Source organism: Neolamprologus brichardi, chromosome 8 (genome assembly GCF_056152115.1).
Source record: "Neolamprologus brichardi isolate AB-2024 chromosome 8, ASM5615211v1, whole genome shotgun sequence".
Taxonomy (NCBI): Eukaryota; Metazoa; Chordata; class Actinopteri; order Cichliformes; family Cichlidae; genus Neolamprologus; species Neolamprologus brichardi.
In genome coordinates, this window is record NC_142111.1 from 25,323,238 (window position 1) to 25,341,949 (window position 18,712).

Consider the following 18,712-nt stretch of genomic DNA (forward strand, 5'->3'; position numbering starts at 1 on the left):
CCGCTGACAGGTGAAGTGAATAACTATCATATTCACTGATGGATATCCATGGAGGGAGGGGTTATATAATGGAGCAAGTTAACACTCAGGGTCAGGGCATCTCCAGTAGAGTGTTCCTCTATCAACAGTGGTCCAAGGAAGGAACAGAAGGCACACGGGGAATGAAGGCTGGCCCATGTGGTCCAATCCAACAAATGGATCTACTCAAATTCCTGAAAAACTTCATGCTGGTTCTGACAGAAAAGTGTCGGATGATCTGATATCGTCGTGTTGGTGTTGTTCCCAGATCATCATGAAAATGTTGTTCCAGGTTCAACATTGCAAGTGACCAATCACATTATTGTGACGTTATTCTTTTGCGCACCAACCCATTCGTGCATTTATGAAATTCCAATGTTGCAAGGACAATATCAATTCTGCTTAGCGTTTATTAAAGGGTCAGGGTCCGTTGATCGGCGGACAAAGGCGGTTTCTCGCAGCTTAAGTACAGTTTTTTGTTTTACGCCGGTTTTTCCCAAAGTCGCAAAAGTATGACATCACAACATTCTGATTGGTCACTTGCAATGTTGATCCTGGAACAACCTTTAGTATGATGATCTGGGAACAACACCAACACGAGGATATCAGATCGTGCGAAAGGTGTCATAGTACAGAGTGAATCAGTTTGGTGTGTGTGGGGATGCAGAGCTGCAGACCAGTCCGGCTGCCTGTGCTGAGCCCTGTCCACTGTTAAAAGCACTAACCATGTGCACGCAAGCATGAACTGGACCACAGACCAGTGCAGGAAGGTGGCCTCGTCTGGTGAATTCCATCTTCTTTCACATCACATGGATGTTGCTCACCTGGGGAAATCCTGGCACCAGCACGTCACCATGGAAAGAAGACAAGTCGGTGGAGGCAATGTGATTCTTTTGGGCAATGTTCTGCTGGGAAACCTTGAGATGCTACTTTGACATGTAGCTTCTACCTAAGCATGGTTGGAAACCATGTAGCTTCTTTCAGAGGAACAGCATTCCCTGATGGCCTGATGGATAATCCACCCTGCCACAAAAAAACTGGTTCAGGAATGGTTTGAGGAGCACAACAAAGTTTGAGGTGTTGACTTGACCTCTGTATTTCCCAGATGTTAATCCAACTGGGCATCTCTGGGATGTGCTGGACCCCAGCACACCTTAGGGCTGTTTGGGGATCAAATGGGGGACCAACACAATGCTATGCCTGATTGGTATATATTTAGAAAAATAAGGCGGCCCAAAATATTAAATTTTAGCTACAAGATAACTTTCATCTGGATATGAGAGGGAAGCCCCACAGTAAACTGTGCACCTAATTCAGTTTTATTTACACAGCACCAGTTCAAAACAGTCATCTCAAGGTCCTTATGTAAGGACCCTACAAAATTAGAGACAGAAGCTCAGTGATCAAAGAATCCCTTATAAGAAGCATTTGGAGATAGTGGGGAGAAGGACTCCCATTTATTCCAACACGTAGAGACCACCTGCCTTGGTCAGTTGTGAAGTGAGGAGAGAGAAAACTGGAGCCCAGCAGCTTCAAAACGGAGTGATCTGCTGCCACCTTGTGGTCACTCACTGAATAACAATCTGAACAGTGATTTACAGGCAGTGAGATAACGAACGGCAATAAAAAAAACACTTTTATTGTAAAAAGAATATATAGAGGTACAATATCTGAGGCCATTTTAAGACAAGCAGTTTGCAGCAGGACTGGCGAATCGCAGACTGTCAGTGTTAGTCATCAGTGTTTCTGTCTGTGAGATTAACTGATTTACAGATTAGTTAGCTGGATCTTCAAAGATGCACAAGCTTTAAGCCTTCTGGATCTAGGCCACCCTTCTTGCACCACTTTAACATGAATATGTAAAAAAAATCGAAAGCATCATACGCACACACTGAAATAATTAGTTTTGATCATACTTGATGGGTAAAGCCCCAGGTTCTGTCAAGTTATTACCTTGAAGAGATTACCAGCTGTTGTCTGGGCGTCAGAGGTAAGCCCACAGACGATATGATTAGCCCTTTCTCCAATGACACTGAACTAATCCACAAGGGGAGAAAGGAATTAGATTAGTTAAGCTGCTTGAAAAGGGGTCAGAGTGAGAGAATATTCTGTGAAACTGATGCAAATAGTTTTGTTTTGTTTTTGGGGGGTACTTTAGGGTGGGTTGAGTAACTCAGAAAGCAAAGCCAGATGAAGAGAAGGCCTTTACGGTAAGAGAAAGACACCAAAGACTTTACAGAGAAAATGTTATGTTTCTGTTCTACCTGCTTTAAAGGATCAGTTCACTCAAATCACAAGAAAAACAACTTACCCCTCAATCCTGTTGCTAAATGCAAATGTTTTATAAGCAAAGATTTTTAAAAACTAGCAGAAATTTGATCTAATCATCCCTTTTTGCAACCACAAATAAGTTAATACATGGAAGAAGAATGTCTATGTGAACTTGTCAGAGACCAATGATGGTCAGAGCTGTTGGCAATAGCTTCCCAGGCTTGTTTCTCTGTTATTACATTCACCGATCACTGATCCATCATCTATGTAACTATGTTTGCCGAGATGCTTGTTTTTGCGCTCCTCAAGTTTTTGTTTCACCAGATGTGTTTGTGTTTGTTGCAGGGAGGCTGAGTGGGAGATTTTACACAGATAAAAACAGGCTGAGTGCATTAGTAGAACGACGTATATCAAAGAAAGTAAAGAGCCAGGCAAATGTTAGGGTAAATAATTTATCGCCATATGTGAAGGAGGCTCTGTTCATGGTGAAAGTTGGAAATTAACTCCTCCATCATTTTGTTCTGTGTTTGGGTCACAAAGTCTGGGTAGATAGGGCTAACTCCATTTACTCCAACTTGCTGTACAGGTATCAGTTACTGGTGAGCACACAGAGGGCCAACAGGATGACAGGAAGGTGGATCGGATCGTCAGATCACAGCACCATCATGACGTCTCTTCTGCATTTTTACCCCTCCCTCACAGGACAAACGACAGAACAGATGTATGTGTTCTATAGCAGGAAAAAAGCAATTTAATCTCAGCTGGACTTACTGCAGCTGTAAAGCAAAAAAACTAAAAACTAAAAAGAAAATCACCACAATCTGAGAAAGCATGGCAACACAGACCTGATGCACTGAGGTAAATGTGTGTTTCTGTAATTTGGGTGAACTGGCTCTTTAAAAATATTACCCATCAGGTGAAGACATTTTGAGGGAGGAATTAAAATGACATATATACATGGCTTTAGGTCACTGTATGTCAAATGACTGATGGTAAACACTAATCACACAAAGGTTAGGCACGATAATCTGATCTCACAGGTCTTCGTGGTTCAATCAGCATTTGTGACTGCGGTGAACCGGTCCTGACTCGCTTCACGTGTGAACCTGCAGCCCATGAGGAGAAACCGCCGCTGGATGGGGTGGAGGAGGCCCGGTTATCTGAGACTGGCTGCTGTCTTTGGGTCTTTGAGCAGCCAGCTGCTGTCGGCTGAAGATCCTCAGTGGTGCTCCTACAAAGCGAGCGCCTCTCGCTGCGGTTTCTTCTTGGGACGCTCCCGCTCTGAAACAAACACAGAGAAAGAAGCAGGATGAGGAGCCGTAGAGTCGTGACATGCTAAATCTTTATAGGTAATGTTACAGCATTTTACAGCATTTGGCCAGAGGGGCCGATGGCGCGATATGGCAGCCTGGCTTCTGTCAGTCTGCCCCAGGGCAGCTGTGGCTACAACTGTAGCTGCCTCCACCAGTGAGTGAATGTGAGAGTGAATGAATAGTGGCATTGTAAAGCGCTTTGGGTGCCTTGAAAAGCGCTATATAAATCCAATCCATTATTATTATTTTAGTATGCTTTAGTGCTTGCTATTGTTTGCATACTGTGTACACCAGTTATCATCCTGAAGGTTTTCAAGTTTGGTTAACCAATGTATTATTTTATGCTCCAAGCTTTTTCCTCTGCTCAGACTAGTTTATTTTATTGAACTTTACTCACCAAAATTGTTTTATTCTGTATTGTCTTATTTGATCTCACTGCAGTGAACTCATTTTTATGCAAAAATAAAACCCAAGTTCATTTTTCTTGAAGCCTGACCTGACAGCAGACACAACATCACCTTCATCTTGTCCAATAACATAAAACACACAACCTGGACCTGCTGTGAGATCACAGATCCAACAACACAGAAACAAAACTGAGGTTTCAGCCACAGGGGCCTAGAGACGGGTCATTGAATATATGGCAACAAGTGGTTGCTAAGGAAAAATTAGTATTTTTTGAATGGTTGACGAGGATTTGCTGGACATTTGCCGTCAGCAGAGTGAAACTGGATGCAAAGAAGCACACGGTGCTGCCCCAAAAACCCCTTAAGGCCTCTTGTCAACCATTTAAAGAATTACAAACTGCTCTGTAGCGACCAGATGTTGGGTGTCACTGCCCAGGCCTAATACAGATTATACATGCACATGTATAAAGTATCTACTGAGTACTAATCGTGCTACAGTGACCATAGAGTATGTAATCTTGAAGAAACTCTGCCTATGAACTACCAAGATTCTTCACATATATACTCGGATTGATTAAAACATTTACTTCAAATAAAGAGTACTTTTACCTTTTATGTGTATAGAAAGTGCATGTATGTAGTTTTCACGCTTATATGCATGTTACACACACATTTTAACCGTCCCCAGAGTGATTAAGCTTCAACAATTGACAGCCTTTTACTTCCTATCAGGTGTGCCTCTACCATTCCTCACCATTAACTGAGAGTCAAAGACCACAAAGACGACAAAGAGACGGGAATCTTTCCAGACGTTTTGATTCAGCAGCGAAAGAACAACGATCGACACAAAAGTCTGCAAACAGCTGCAGGGCAGGTTTTTGCCATTTATTTGAATAAAAACGTGATGCTAATAGGTGTAATAACCTCGATTTCTCTTCTGCTTTGCATTTAAGCATCTAATAAAGCGCCAACATGACAAGAAGACACCTCATTAAAGACGTGAGACAGCAGCGAGATTTAAGCTTCATCACACTGCATGTTTTCGTTTTAAACAGAGTGATAAGGTCACCGGGGCCCACGGTGACTCAGCACAGCCTTTTAATAAAAGCATTCTGTTTACTGACTCCTCTAAAATTACTTTCTGGTGGTGACGTGTTTACAGTCGTGGACAGAAGATAATATTTCTGAGGTTTCAGCACAGCCTCTGCGATATGAAACACAATGGGAGGATGGCTGCTGGATTTTTCTATGAAGTGTCATGCACATATTCTAAAAGTCATTAGTAATAATAATAATAATAATAATAATAATAACATATTTTATTAATAGGTGCCTTTAAAGACTGTCAAGGCCACCTTACATTAGTACAACAAAATAAAATGTATGATCAGATAAATATGGAGGCGCGAGGTTATAAAGTGCGATCTTCAAATTTACACGGAGGTGAATGGGAACCCAACGGAGCTGTTTCAGAACAGCTGTTATATGTTCAGTGGATCTAATTCTGGATATAATATGAGCAGCTATATTTTGAACTAACTGCAGTTTGTGGAGAGATTTCTGAGATAGACCACAGAGAAGAGAATTACAGTAATCTAAACGAAATATGACAAGTATGACGGTGCTGTTTGAAGTGAGTGAAGGATGAAGGCGGTTAATATGAAGATTAAAAGAAGAAGAAGACTGAGTGATATTATTAATATGTGCTGTGAAGGAAAGAGTTCTGTCAAGGATAAAACCAAGACTCTTAACCTGAGGAGAAGGATGTGAAAACAGAGTTATCAATGGATAATGAAAGACTTCTGGTTGGAACTTTAGTCGGTTTTGCTTTTGCTTTTTGAACAGGAATGTGCAGCAGTGTGAACCTGGGATGGGAAAAACATGAGACAACAAACCTGGTTGCTCCTCCGCGGCCTCTAGAACTTCTGGCAGTTTGTCTGAAGGGACCTCGGGAAGCTCGACATCTCCCTGAGAGAAAGTTCAAAATCCGACAGGTCAGAACTCAGAATGAAGAGCAGGGTGCTGCTTGCTAAAAGTGCGATCTAATCTTTTTTCTTTCTTTCTTTTAAAGCTGATTAAACTAACCTGAGTTATTGCCTCCAGTTCAGCCAGCACAGCATCTTCATCCTCCTGAGATAAGGAGCCGGCCAGCATGTCGTCAATTTGCTGCAGAGAGACGACAAGTTTTTAAAAAGTCAAATGACTGTGGATACAAACCAATTTTACATCTGTGAAATTTAATCTACAGAGATTTGAGAAATCCTTTCAAATTTTCACTCTCTCCATATCTATGAAGTAAAAGAGGCTAAAATAATAAATGAGCCTGATTACCAGCTGAAAGGACCTACCCTTTGGTACTCAATGGCATCTTGAGTTTCATCCATAATCCGTTCTACTTCTTCAATAGACATCACCTGCAGTGAAAAAGAGTTGATAACAGCTCATGAATAACAGGTGATGAATGTTAAAAGCATCTGCAGGCCACATGTCGTCACCTACCTCATGCATTTTCTTCAGGCATTCATTTCCCACTTTCAATCCATCGATGACTTTCCTTTCGATCTGGGCGAATTCCAGGTCTTGAACCTGAAACGAGGAGCACAGGGAGGAGCTGTGAGCGCCACCTAAACGCTGCTGAGTGTCAGTGCAGTTCGCTGATCGCTCACCATGCGCTCCAGGTTGCTTATCTGGTTCTCTGTCTTGTCCAAGAGTTGATCTTGATAGCGTTTCTTCTTCAGTAAGAGAAGAGCTTTCCTGTTCAAATAAACACGTTAACGCTTGTAGTAAGGAGGGAGAAATGTAAGAGATGTAAGAGATGATTGACAATCAAAAAAAAAAAAAAGAGCGCTGCACAAAATGTCTCATCTTCCCAAATTCTTTTTGCAACAGTAAAAAAAACCTCTCTTCTTTCCCATCTCCCATCCCATTTGCTTTCTTGCCACACTGGCTTTGGATTTACGTTTAGTTTCTGATTCTCTGTCCAAGCACCCTGAGCACATGTACCAACACTGTGCTCACAGTCAGCTGCAGTAGATAACCCAGAGAAAACAAAAGGAAGGTTGATAAAGAAGTTTGGAGAGAAGGTGATTCTCATCTAGTTCAGCCCTCTGTGAAAGGAAATATTTTGGATTCTTCACAGCTGCTCAGACAAGCAAAACAACTGAAGACGTCAGCTTGATTTGTGTTTTTCGCTATTTATTATTTTTTAAGGATTCTGCCTGAAATAAGGCAGCCCTAGCTACCCAAACAATGCATTTTAGAGTTTCTGACATAGCCTTCTCCAGCTTTAGAGACATCAATTAGAACAACATTTCAGAATTGCAGATTTCAAAACTTTATTTTTCTTAATTTTAATTTTATATTAATGAACTCTGGGAAGTCAGCTGCAAGAACAGTTGCAGGGAAGCTGTCCTTTCTGTCCTGAGTATTAAGCTCCCTATTGAGCAGTATTTATATATTTTGTGTTGAGAACATTTAAGCCTCCTTTCAATCACTACTATGGTTTCATTGATTATACTGTACTCACTCTTTTTTGCCATCCTTCAGCAGCTGTTTGGCCAGAAGCCTCTCCTTCTCCAGCTGCACATTGATCTTCTTTTGATACTGCCTGAGCTTATCTCTTTGCTGTTTGAGTTGCTGAAATGAGGAAATAGAGACGTGAACAAACCAAACACCTGCACTGCACTCAGATACGCTTCAAACTAATTCACCCATACCAACTTCTTGTTGATCCAGGTTTAGAAATAGTAGCAGTCTGCACAAACTGCAGCAGCTATAATCTGATTATTACTGGCTGCGCTTACGTTAAGGTCCTCCGGTAATACCGGCATAGAAAAATAAATACACTACAGTGTTAGAATTTGAATGACTTACAGTGTTTGCTTAAAGGACACTTTAAAGAGCGAGTCGAGGAGGATTAAGCGGTTAAGTACATTAAGACAGAAGAGTAGACCCTGAATAATGATAACATTTAGAGGTTTTGCTTTATAAAATATTGCTGTGGGCTACTCGATAACCGAAGTTGTTAAATTAGCACACAGGAGCTAGCTCTGTTTTACAGCACAGAATTCCAGGCTAACACTTCAGCTAGCTGTGTGACACTTACCAAAATCGCTTTGTCTTGTTCCGTCACTCGGGTTTGTTTCTTTTTTCCAAAAAGATTTCCCATCCTGGCACAGCATGCCAGCTAAAAGTCTCAACCAAAAAGCAAAAAAAGGAGGGCAAACTACTTAAATGTAAAACTAAATTCAAGAGACAGACTTGTGAAGATTCTCCTCCATTATTTGTGTAGTCATCTGTGTCCACACCCACACCAGGAAGGACGGTGTCCCGGCAGGGACACATACTCCTGCTATGACATTTGGTTAAAGCTCCCATTTAGAGTAAACTTATGACAGACCTGCAGTTATTTAACATGAAAATACTTTAAAATCACGGCTGTTTCGAGGGTAGAGCCGAATAATCTTAAACACGGTTTAAAATAAAGAGATCCACCAGTTTCCACTGCCCTCCAGTGGTCAGACAGAGAAACTACAGCGTGAACGTACAAAACTTCCGGTGTGGACTTTCAAAGTAAGGTGACAAAACAAACAGTCAGAGTAACCTGTGATAAAGGATTGGAAATTTGCATGTTAATTAATTTAACTTCCACAGATTGAGTATTTGGAGTGTGTTAGATTTGTGTGTTTTGGTTTTTACAAAAGTTTGAATTTAATTTAATCTTCATAATTTAAAAAAATTCCTAATGAAAATGAAAAAAGCAAATTAATTCTAGATGATTTTACCGTTCTCAAACAAATCTTTCTAGCACAGTTCTCTGCACCCACTGTTACACTCAAATTAATTATTAATAATTCAAACTCACATTTTTATAATTATGTTTTCACTCTAACATCTTCCTGATTTATTCTAAGTCCAAACATTCAGTCGCAAGCTATTTAAAAGTGGTCATGTCAGTGGGAGGTTTCTCTGTGAATTTCACATTTCCGTGGCAGCGTGCTCGGTGCTTGCTCGGATTTGAAGTTTAATTTTTGCTGTAAAAAGAAGTTTTCTTCCCATGCAGAGTGTACAGCGGACACTAATGCTTTTGTCACTTTTTATGGATTAAAACTTAAAGTAATGTCAGTGCGTCCACACTTTAAACGCTGCATGGTTATACTCTCTCCATCACTCCATATTATCCATTGTTAAACTACACACATTTGTTGCTGCCACGGACGTCGCTTACGTCATTGTCATGAGACACTCTCACAAATAAAATCACGACAGTAATGCAGCGTGCTTACAGGAAAGTAACAGCAATATAATTACTTTTTTTGCAATAGTAATCCCTTATATTACGCGTTACTTGAGAAAACTAATTGGATTGCAGTAAAGCATTACTTGTAACATTTTACTGCCCATGTCTGGTTACAGGTAACATAATCTGTTCTCCTTGAACTACCTACTGTTTTTCTCTTAAACTTTCCTGATTTCTGAAAGAAGAGACAAGATAATGACAAGTAAAGAGAAAGGTGTAATATTTCTCTTTACTAATAAAGTTCTTCACGACTGAGCTAAGTGTCCCCTTTTTTGGAAATCAAAATATGGTCACCCTACCGAGACACCCAGCGTGAAAAGTGTCCTTTTTCACGCTGTCTCATGAAAGAGACAATAGACGACGAAGAAGGACATCCTGAAGCTTGTGGATCAAGATTATGCAAACATGGTCCATGTTTCTGCTACAGATCCCGACAGCTGCACCCCACATTCAAACTGTACATATCCTGTTATGTGAGGCGCTTAGGTAAACCTCTAAACATCAGTTCTTCTTTGAACACAAGCCCAGAAACAACTTCTGTAGATTCAGCAACTGTGGCACTCTTCAACAGAAGGGAGTGACACAACTAATGTTCCTGTAGTCTTCCACGGAGCCAGCTGTCTTTAACCCACCTCCTCCTTCCCTGTCTACATCTCTCACACAAGACTCAATAGAGAAGATTATGGAAGGCATCTTAGAGAACCAACAGCAGCAGCAGCCTGAGGAAAAAAGGCAGACAAAGAGTAGCCTTGCCTGTAGTTAGCCCGAGTCCCAATATGAGACAGTTGGAGCCTCCATCCACTATAGTATTTATATTGTTCACCGAAGGTGCATCAAAGTTAAACTGCTAAGGGAATGATAACCCTAAAATACCCTTTTGTTCAGACAAAGGGAACTGGATGCTACCAAGAAGAGGGTGGAGGAAAGGATGGAGAAAAAGAGGAAAAGGCCAGAATCCCAACAAACAGGCCGCCTCTGCAGATTCTGCCACATGGACCTGAAACAGGGACCAAATAGCCCACACATTCATATGGGCTTCCCTGAAGTGGCAGGGAAATACATCTACTGCCCTTCAAAAGTGTACTCTCTATACAGAGATAACGGCATGGCCAAGGAGATGGCCTGGAGGAATTTGAGGAGTCTCCCTTCTATGAAGCAGAGAGACATAAATGGGTGGAAGAAAAAAGGAAATGAGGAAGAAACGGTTGATACTGAACATGAGAAAATTTTGTCCTAGTTGTGTTTTTTTTGTTTATATAAATAAAAACAGATTGCAAATATAAAACCAAATATTTAATCAATCTCTGTTTCCCTCTCTAGAGAAATCATAACATTTGGTTTTATTTTACAAGATAAGAATGATGTGTTGTAACATTATTTTGTGTATCAGCAAATTTTTTATACACACAAAAAAGACAATCCCCTAAGTATGTTATCTTCTTTTACAAACTTAAACTCTTAATGCTGGTTAATACTTTAACTTGTATTTTGAACGTACCCACCGGAAGTGTCAGTGCGTCTCCTTATGTTGTGATGCACTTCTTGAGATCGGCCGTTAGAGGCCAGTAAACCATCGTGATAAAACGCACATGTAAACCCTGGTCCGTTTTATTTTTTAATAGTCTGAATTAGTTCGTGTGCTCTTGTGTTTTAAAGGTTTCATGGTTTTCGAGGTGAGTGGATGACAACGTGGGTAAACTGCGTGAATGCAGCGCGAATAAAAGCCGGTGGGGATGCTGTGTGGAATGAAGAGGGAAGCTGTCCGTGCAGATGCCTGTTCAAAACACAGGAGACGTCAATGATTCGTTTCCAAAATAATTCAGAAGAGCGCGATCCCCCTTTGAGTACTTGAACACGTTCATGGATCAAAGTGAGACAGACAAATGTAACCAGCGCGTGTTTCACTGTGATCGGCGGTGATCGATTCTGCACAGGCCTGGTTCGTGTCACACAAGCCTGCAGTTTATTTTAAAGAGGAGCCGACACCATGAATGAAGTGGATTATCTTGATCATAACAGAGCTGAGAGTCTGCAGTTTGAAGAAAAGCCGGACATTAAACCTCCAGATGTTGAACAGCTGCAGGACGCTGATATAAACCAAACCGCTGGTAAGAATAAACACAGCTGGAATGCGAAGAAATCTGCTAACAGCTGATTCGCTGTGGGGCTGGGTGGAGATCACGATCGCACATCTTCTCACGATCTGCTAATCTCAATTTGTAAAAATAACAAAAATATTTGCTAATAATCACTTTTTGTGTTCTCGGAGTTAAAAAGGCGGAACTCATCTGGGCATCGTGTAGCCCCCGGCCGCTTTACACCGCGCACATATGCAAGAAATCTTGTAGTTTTTAAAGTAATTCCTTTTTAAAAACTACCTTTGAGCAAAGAAAAAAAATCTATATAACTTTCAAATGATATAAGGGGCAAACAAGAGATACATGAAAAAAAATACATATATACAAATAAACTTATCTGTTTTAAGGCTTATTGGGTTTTTATGCATTTCACTCCTTCCTTAAAATGTCTGACATTAATCTAAATGGTTTGTTTGGCTACATTAATTAGCAGATATACGCTCATTGGCCACTTTGTTAGGTACAGCTGTTTAATCACTCATTTATACAAATTTTTAATCAGTCAGTCATATGGCAGCATCTCAGTGGTCAAGGTGACCTGCTGTTGAAACCGAGCATCAGAATGAAGGCGAAAGTTGATTTTGGTGACTTTAAACGTGGCATGGTCGTTTGCAACCGTCGCTCTGACTGAAACATTTACAGACCTCCAGTTTTTTGGTTTCCTAAAAGCTCAAAGAAAAAGTACAACCAAATATAAAAATGTTCTAAGCATTGAACTCTTTTTTTTTTTTTCTAGGAATTTCATTATAAAAATAAATATTATTAGTTCTTCTTCTTCAGCTTTTGAATGTCCTTACATAATTTTTCATGATTTTTGCTTTTAGATAGAAAAATATGGACGGTGTTCTCCCTAAAGCTAAGTTTAGTTCATGAAACAAATATATTTGTGGTATGAAAACATCACAGAGCAACATGCCTTCCCTTTGTTTATCATTACATATGGGATTATGGGATAACCACTTTGTGTCTGTACACTTTAACATTCCAAGATTTCATCCTGGATCATGTAATGCAGAGCACCTCTCGCCACTTAATAACAGTAATGATCAGATTTCCCTTTAAACAATAAATGTCTTTCTGCATGCTCATAAATCTGTTTGCAGTGTATCAGGATCTGCTGGGGAAATTAGGTGAGCTTCAGCTGTTACAACATTTTCCAGTTCCAATAGAATATCAGTGTTTACGTTATGCTTCGGATTTATCTCCTGATGGGCTGATACATTCTTGGAGAAAAGTCTTGTGATGGGTACATCAAAATTTTAGGAGCTAATATATTACTTTTAATTTTGTGTAAAATTTGTAGTCAGGAGTATTTCATGTTTTTGTTGAGGGTCACCAGTTTATTTAAAGGCTACTAAAAAAAGTATTAATTTAATTGAGATTTGCTTCTATATGATAATCACAAACATGTCAGCCTATTGCTGAACAAACACTCTGCTGCATATTAAAACCATCAAACAGTCAAAACATTTTATGTTTTTACTTAAATACCCATTCAATCCCACTGGCAACAATTATTGCCGTTTTAACTGCCTATGACATTTAAAAAATTAAACACATTGTGTGTAGGGGAAGTCTAAGGAGTAAAATGCATTCACTCATTTTGCAGGGAAACAGTTGGGATTAAATGGGTTAAGTAAATACTTTATATACTGAAAATCAGTGTATTATTTTATCACAGTATAAACATGAAACTGAATGTCTTATACGGCTTCCTTTAGCTTACAGAACTGCAGAACTATTGCTATTCAGTTTGACACAAAGTCATCAGGTATGAAATCAAAGGCTGGCCTGCAGGCATCCCAAAGCTGCTCCAGCTTCTTGGGTTTCCTCTTCCATATTTCCATCTTTGTCCTCAGATGTACTCAATAATATTCATATCAGGAGACTGCTGGCTAAGCCCGAAGAACTTTGAGCTTTTTCACTCTGAGAAACTTCAAAACGGAACCCAAAGTGTAGCAAGGAGCTCCGTCTTGCTGAGGAATCTGACCAAATCATTTTGACCCACGTTCCCCCTGACATCTCCATACTGGATGGCACTCTGAACCACAATCTTTTCATTGTGAAAGCATTGTTGTAACTGAATCATGATGGCATGCGCTTATATTAGATCTTATGCAAAGAAAGAAAGAAAGGTTTTGGTGTCACAGGTGTGAAAGACCTCCTATATTCAATGAAAATAGGCAGTCTATTAAGCCATCATTATTTTGTCCCTAGCCATTTGAGTTTTTTTGTTTTTGCTTCCTTTACTGCTTCATAAGTAATTATATCTAAGCTTTATTTTTACCACGTCCCCAAGATAAAGATCTGTGGTTTACCAAAATTTCAATTCAAAAAATGTTATTTATACAGCATCAAATCGCAACAACAGTCGCCTCAAGGTGCTTTATATTGTACAATATAAAGCAATAATACATACAGAGAAAAACCCAACAACCATATGAATCCCTATGAACAAGGAATTTGGCGACAGTGGGAAGGAAAAACTCCCTTTAACCGCTGCAACCGGTTGGGGTGAGAGGAGGAAAACAGGACAAAGACATGCTGTGGAAGAGAGCCAGAGATTAATAACAAGTATGATTCAGTGCAGAGAGTCTATTAACACATAATGAGTTAGAAAGGTGACTCAAGAAGAAACACCCAGTGCATCATGGAAATCCCCCAGCAGGCTACACCTACTGCAGCATAACTAAGGGAGGATTCAGGGATAAGATAAGTTTGAAGCCTAATCTTAAAAGTAAAGATTAAGTCCGTCTCATGAATCCAAACTGGAAGCTGGTTCTACAGAAGAGGGGAAATGAAATTGATAAATTTGTGGTCCAAAGCTTCCATCCACTCATCATGGGCATGAAGTGTCATAGTGATTTTGGTCATTTAACAATTTGTTTGAATATTTATTTTTCCAGGTTAGAATTACCGTACAGCATACATCTTTAATGATTAGAAAACAACAACAATTATGTGCACAACTTTGAATTTATTTTGGATTTTCTAAGCCACACAGGGTCATAAGTGTACATACAAGTTGAAATATGTACATTAATATTTGGTTAAATGTCCCTTAGCTAATTGCACCTTGACCAGACTTGTTATCCATCAACAAGCTTCTCACATAATTCAGGCTGGATTTTGACCACTCTTCTCAGCAGAATTGTTAGAGTTTATTTAAAACTGTTTGGTTTCCTGGCACAGATCCGAGTGTAAGCATAGTTCACAAAGTTTCAAGTGGATGGATCTCTGGGCTTTGCCCATTCCAGAACCTTAATGTCAGCCTGGTTTATTCATCCCGATGCCAGTTTTGATGTGTTTCGGCCCATTATCCTGTTAGAACATTAACTGTGTCCTAATTTCAACCATCTAGCTGTTGATTTGAGGTGAAGTTGAAGAATTTGGAGGTAATCTTCCTTCATTATTCCATTCTGTTGGAACCTCCAGGATGTTTTACTGTCATCAGGCAGTAAAACAGCCTGATGACAATGAAACTGTCACGCATGAGTCACCATGCATGACAGTTGGTACAGTGTTTCTGCAATGCCGTCTATAAATTAAATTAATTTAAATAAATGAAATAAAATTAAACTGTGAACTCCGTTGTTGTTGGGTTTTTTTTTTTTTTACTTTTAAAAGAACAGCTCAAAGAAATTAAAAATTAAAAGCCCAAAATTACCATGACATTCACACCCATGAGAAGTGGATTTAAACTTCTTACCATTACTGTAATTGTTAGGGTGACTGGTGATGGATAGTGTTTCATTTTTGGTCTCAAAATAATCCCCACTGTAACTTGAATTTCAGATTACATTAACAGCTACTGAAATCAAGGTTAACATATAGAAGCCTACAGTCAGTGATGTACATGTATGTTTCAGTATTCCCCGCAGATGTCCAGCAGATGTTGGTGATTAAAGAAGAGCTACCCTGGACCCCCAGTCTGGACCAGCAGAATCTAGACCACCTCCACATAAAGGAGGAGCATGAGGAGCTGTGGATCGATACAGGGGGAGCACATCTTGCTGTTAGCACTAAGTGCACATTGTCTTCTATTTCCATGAAGTATGAAGATGAAAGAGAAGAAAAACCTCAGATTGTACAGCTTCATCAAAGTCAGACTGAAGACGATGCAGAAGCAGAAGCTCCAAACAGCAGCTCAGCTACAAAGATCAACAATGAAATTGATGAAAAGGATTGTAGAGGACCAGAAATCGCCGGGAACTCTAATCCAAATTTCCATTTCCAACTAAATACTGTTGAGAAGGCCCCAGACTCTTCTGAAACAGACATTAGTGATGGAGATGATTGGCAGGAGCCTTTGTCTGATGCTGGACCTGCAAACGAAGATGGTGACAGTGGTTGCCCTATACCTAAATCAAACTTGAAAACTCTGAAATCACTGAAAAGCAAGTGTTCTTTTCAGAGAAGGAAGACATGTCATTCATTCAAAAGGCCTTATGGCTGTTTGGCTAATGAGAAATTTAACAGAGTGAAACAAAGGGAATTTTCAAAGATGATAGTCAACACAGGAGAAAAAACATTTACCTGTGGTGTTTGTGCAAAAAGATTTAAACAGAAACAAAATCTGAAGACGCATATGAGAGTCCACACAGGTGATAAACCATATAACTGTGATTTTTGTGGAAAAGACTTTAGACATCACTATAGTTTTAAAGTACATATCAGAATCCATACTGGGGAAAAACCGTTTGTTTGTGGCATTTGTGGTGAAAAATTTAGAAAAAAGCAAAATCTCAAACGCCACATGAGGGTTCACACAGGAGAGAAACCATTCAGTTGTGTTGTCTGCGCAAAAAGATTTACACAGCAGGGCGTTCTGAAGAGACATATGAGAGTTCACACGAGAGAGAAACCATTTGGCTGCAGTCTGTGTAATAAAATGTTTACACAGCAGGGGGTTCTGAAGAGGCACATGAGGGTGCACACAGGAGAGAAACCATTCAGCTGTGGTGCATGTGGGAAAAAGTTTGTGCATCAACACGACCTCAAAATACACATCAGAGTCCACACTGGAGAGAAACAGTTCAGCTGTCCTGCGTGTGAAAAGCGATTTACTCAGCAGGGAAGCCTCAAGAGACACATGAGGGTGCACACTGGAGAGAAACCATTTGGTTGTAATGTGTGTGGGAAAACTTTTACTCAACAGGGAAGTCTAAATAGGCACACGAGAAGCCACACACAGTAAAAATTGTACTGGGTCTTAGTACTATTTGAAACAGTTTTAACCAACCAATCTGTGTTTGTTAAACCTGAGATGAGATAAACCTGAGGATTTCTGATTCACAAAGAAAGTTAACTTAAACTGAGTGAGACTCTGTATACTAAACCTACTCACTGACAAGTTTTCTTTAACAAAGTGACTCATTTCCTTATTCCAAAAGTTGCTATCAAACCACTTGGTGGAGCAAATGAATTTGGACAAGTTTACATTTCATAAACACTAAAATGCTGATTAGGTGTCAATTCACTATTTTTTATTTACCATGATGGCTTTTTAATTTTTCAGGGGTCAATTTGTATGAGTGAAGAAAGTGAATATCTCACTTATTTATTATCAGCTAAGAATTATAGTGGCTTGCAAAAGTATTTGCCCCCCTTGAACTTCCCCACATTTTGTCACATTACAGCCACAAACATGAATCAATTCCATGTGAAAGACCAACACAAAGTGGTGTACATGTGAGAAGTGGAACGAAAATCATACATGATTCCAAACATTTTTTACAAATAAATAACTGAAAAGTGGGTTGTGCGTAATTATTCACCCCCATAGTCAATACTTTGTAGAACCAGCTTTTGCTGCAATTATAGCTCTTCTTTGCAAAACAGCTCCAGCTCAGTCAGATTAGATGGACAGCGTTTGTGAACAGCAGTTTTTAGATCTTGCCACAGATTCTCGATTGGAAATAGATCTGGACTTCGACTGGGCCATTCTAACTCATGGATATGTTTTGTTTTAAACCATCCCATTGTTGCCCTGGCTTTATGTTTAGGGTCGATGTCCTGCTGGAGGTGAACCACCGCCCCAGGATTCCAAGATCGCCCTGTATTTGGCTCCATCCATCTTCCCATCAACTCTGACCAGCTTCCCTGTCCCTGCTGAAGAGAAGCACCCGCAGAGAATGCTGCTGCCACCACCATATTTGACAGTGGGGAGCTATAATTGCAGCGAAAGGTGGTTCTACAAAGTATTGACTATGGGGGTGAATAATTACGCACACCCCACTTTGCAGTTATTTATTTGTAAAAAATGTTTGGAATCATGTATGATTTTCATTCCACTTCTCAAGTGTACACCACTTTGTGTTGGTCTTTCACGTGGAATTCCAATAAAATTGATTCATGTTTGTGGCTGTAATGTGACAAAATGTGGGAAAGTTCAAGGGGGCTGAATACTTTTGCAAGCCACTGTAAATCCATCTTTCTAACTGTGAGAGTCTTTGAATATTAATGCAGGTGTCAGACTGTCAGCCAGTTAGTTAAATTAGACCGGAAACAGTGTACATTACTATAGAATCACTGCTAACATCAAAATCACCTGTATAAAGATTCAAAGTGTTGTCATGTGTACAGAAGAAATAGCATTTCTCTGTGCAATGAAATTCTTCCTTTGCTGTCCACACACCAATGCCAAGTTAGGTAGGGTTGAAGGAACAAGATAAATAAGGATACAAATAAGACAAGATATTAAGATAGATAACATAAAAAAAATAAGGATAAAAAATAGTGAAAGATAAATAAGTACAAAAAAAATAAGTGAAGACAAGTAAGGTATGCAGATGTCAATGTAAATGGATGTACAAAGGAGCTTAATGTGCAAAATGAACTTAGCGTGCAAAGTGTCCTGATGTGCAAATTGCAGTTGAGGTAGGTCAGCTGTTCAGGAATCTGATAGGAGAAGGAGTTGTTGAATCGGGATGTTCTGGATTTCACATTTCTAAACCTTGGTATCGAGAGCAAAAGTGTGAACAGTCCGTGTTGAGGCTGTGTGGGGTCTTTGAGGATGGAGGCAGCTCTCCTCTGGACTCTGTGATGGTAGATGCTCTGCAGAGAGGGCGATCTTCTCTGCAGTTGTTATCACTCTCTGCAGGCGTTTGCGGTCCATAGCAGTACTGCTGCTGTACCATGCAGTGATGCAGCTGGATAGTGTGCTCTCCACAGTGCAGCTGTAGAAGCTGCTGAGGATCTTGGCCAACAAACTAAATTTCCTCAGCCTCCTCAGGAAATACAGCTGCTGCTGAACCTTCTTGACCA

At 39.9% G+C, this 18,712-nt stretch overlaps 2 protein-coding genes across 2 annotated transcripts; one reads left to right on the top strand and one right to left on the bottom strand.

Moving 5' to 3' along the window:
- Positions 1-1,636: 1,636 nt before the first annotated feature.
- On the bottom strand, positions 1,637-8,387 carry chmp6b (charged multivesicular body protein 6b). The gene is made up of 8 exons (XM_087844970.1): positions 8,115-8,387; positions 7,536-7,645; positions 6,676-6,763; positions 6,509-6,595; positions 6,358-6,423; positions 6,095-6,175; positions 5,905-5,977; positions 1,637-3,570 (listed from the first exon to the last, which is right to left on the bottom strand). Exons 1-8 carry the CDS (start codon positions 8,175-8,177, stop codon positions 3,521-3,523), a joined length of 618 nt encoding a protein of 205 aa, XP_087701096.1. The 5' UTR covers positions 8,178-8,387; the 3' UTR covers positions 1,637-3,520.
- A 2,502-nt stretch (positions 8,388-10,889) lies between these two features.
- Positions 10,890-17,168, top strand: LOC102784445 (uncharacterized). Its single transcript, XM_006793260.3, has 2 exons — positions 10,890-11,416; positions 15,316-17,168. The coding sequence occupies exons 1-2, from the start codon at positions 11,296-11,298 to the stop codon at positions 16,641-16,643; spliced, it is 1,449 nt and encodes a 482-aa protein (XP_006793323.1). The 5' UTR covers positions 10,890-11,295; the 3' UTR covers positions 16,644-17,168.
- The last annotated feature ends 1,544 nt before the right edge of the window (positions 17,169-18,712 follow it).

Bases quoted from the DNA above. Each gene is read 5' to 3' on its own strand.
- LOC102784445 (XM_006793260.3), top strand. From the start codon at position 11,296: ATGAATGAAGTGGATTATCTTGATCATAACAGAGCTGAGAGTCTGCAG. The intron at 11,417-15,315 runs GTAAGAATAAAC...TGTATGTTTCAG, and splicing joins TGATATAAACCAAACCGCTG to TATTCCCCGCAGATGTCCAG.
- chmp6b (XM_087844970.1), bottom strand. From the start codon at position 8,177: ATGGGAAATCTTTTTGGAAAAAAGAAACAAACCCGAGTGACGGAACAA. The intron at 6,764-7,535 runs GTGAGTACAGTA...TTATTTGAACAG, and splicing joins CTGAAGGATGGCAAAAAAGA to GAAAGCTCTTCTCTTACTGA. The intron at 6,176-6,357 runs GTAGGTCCTTTC...GTCTCTCTGCAG, and splicing joins ATGCCATTGAGTACCAAAGG to CAAATTGACGACATGCTGGC.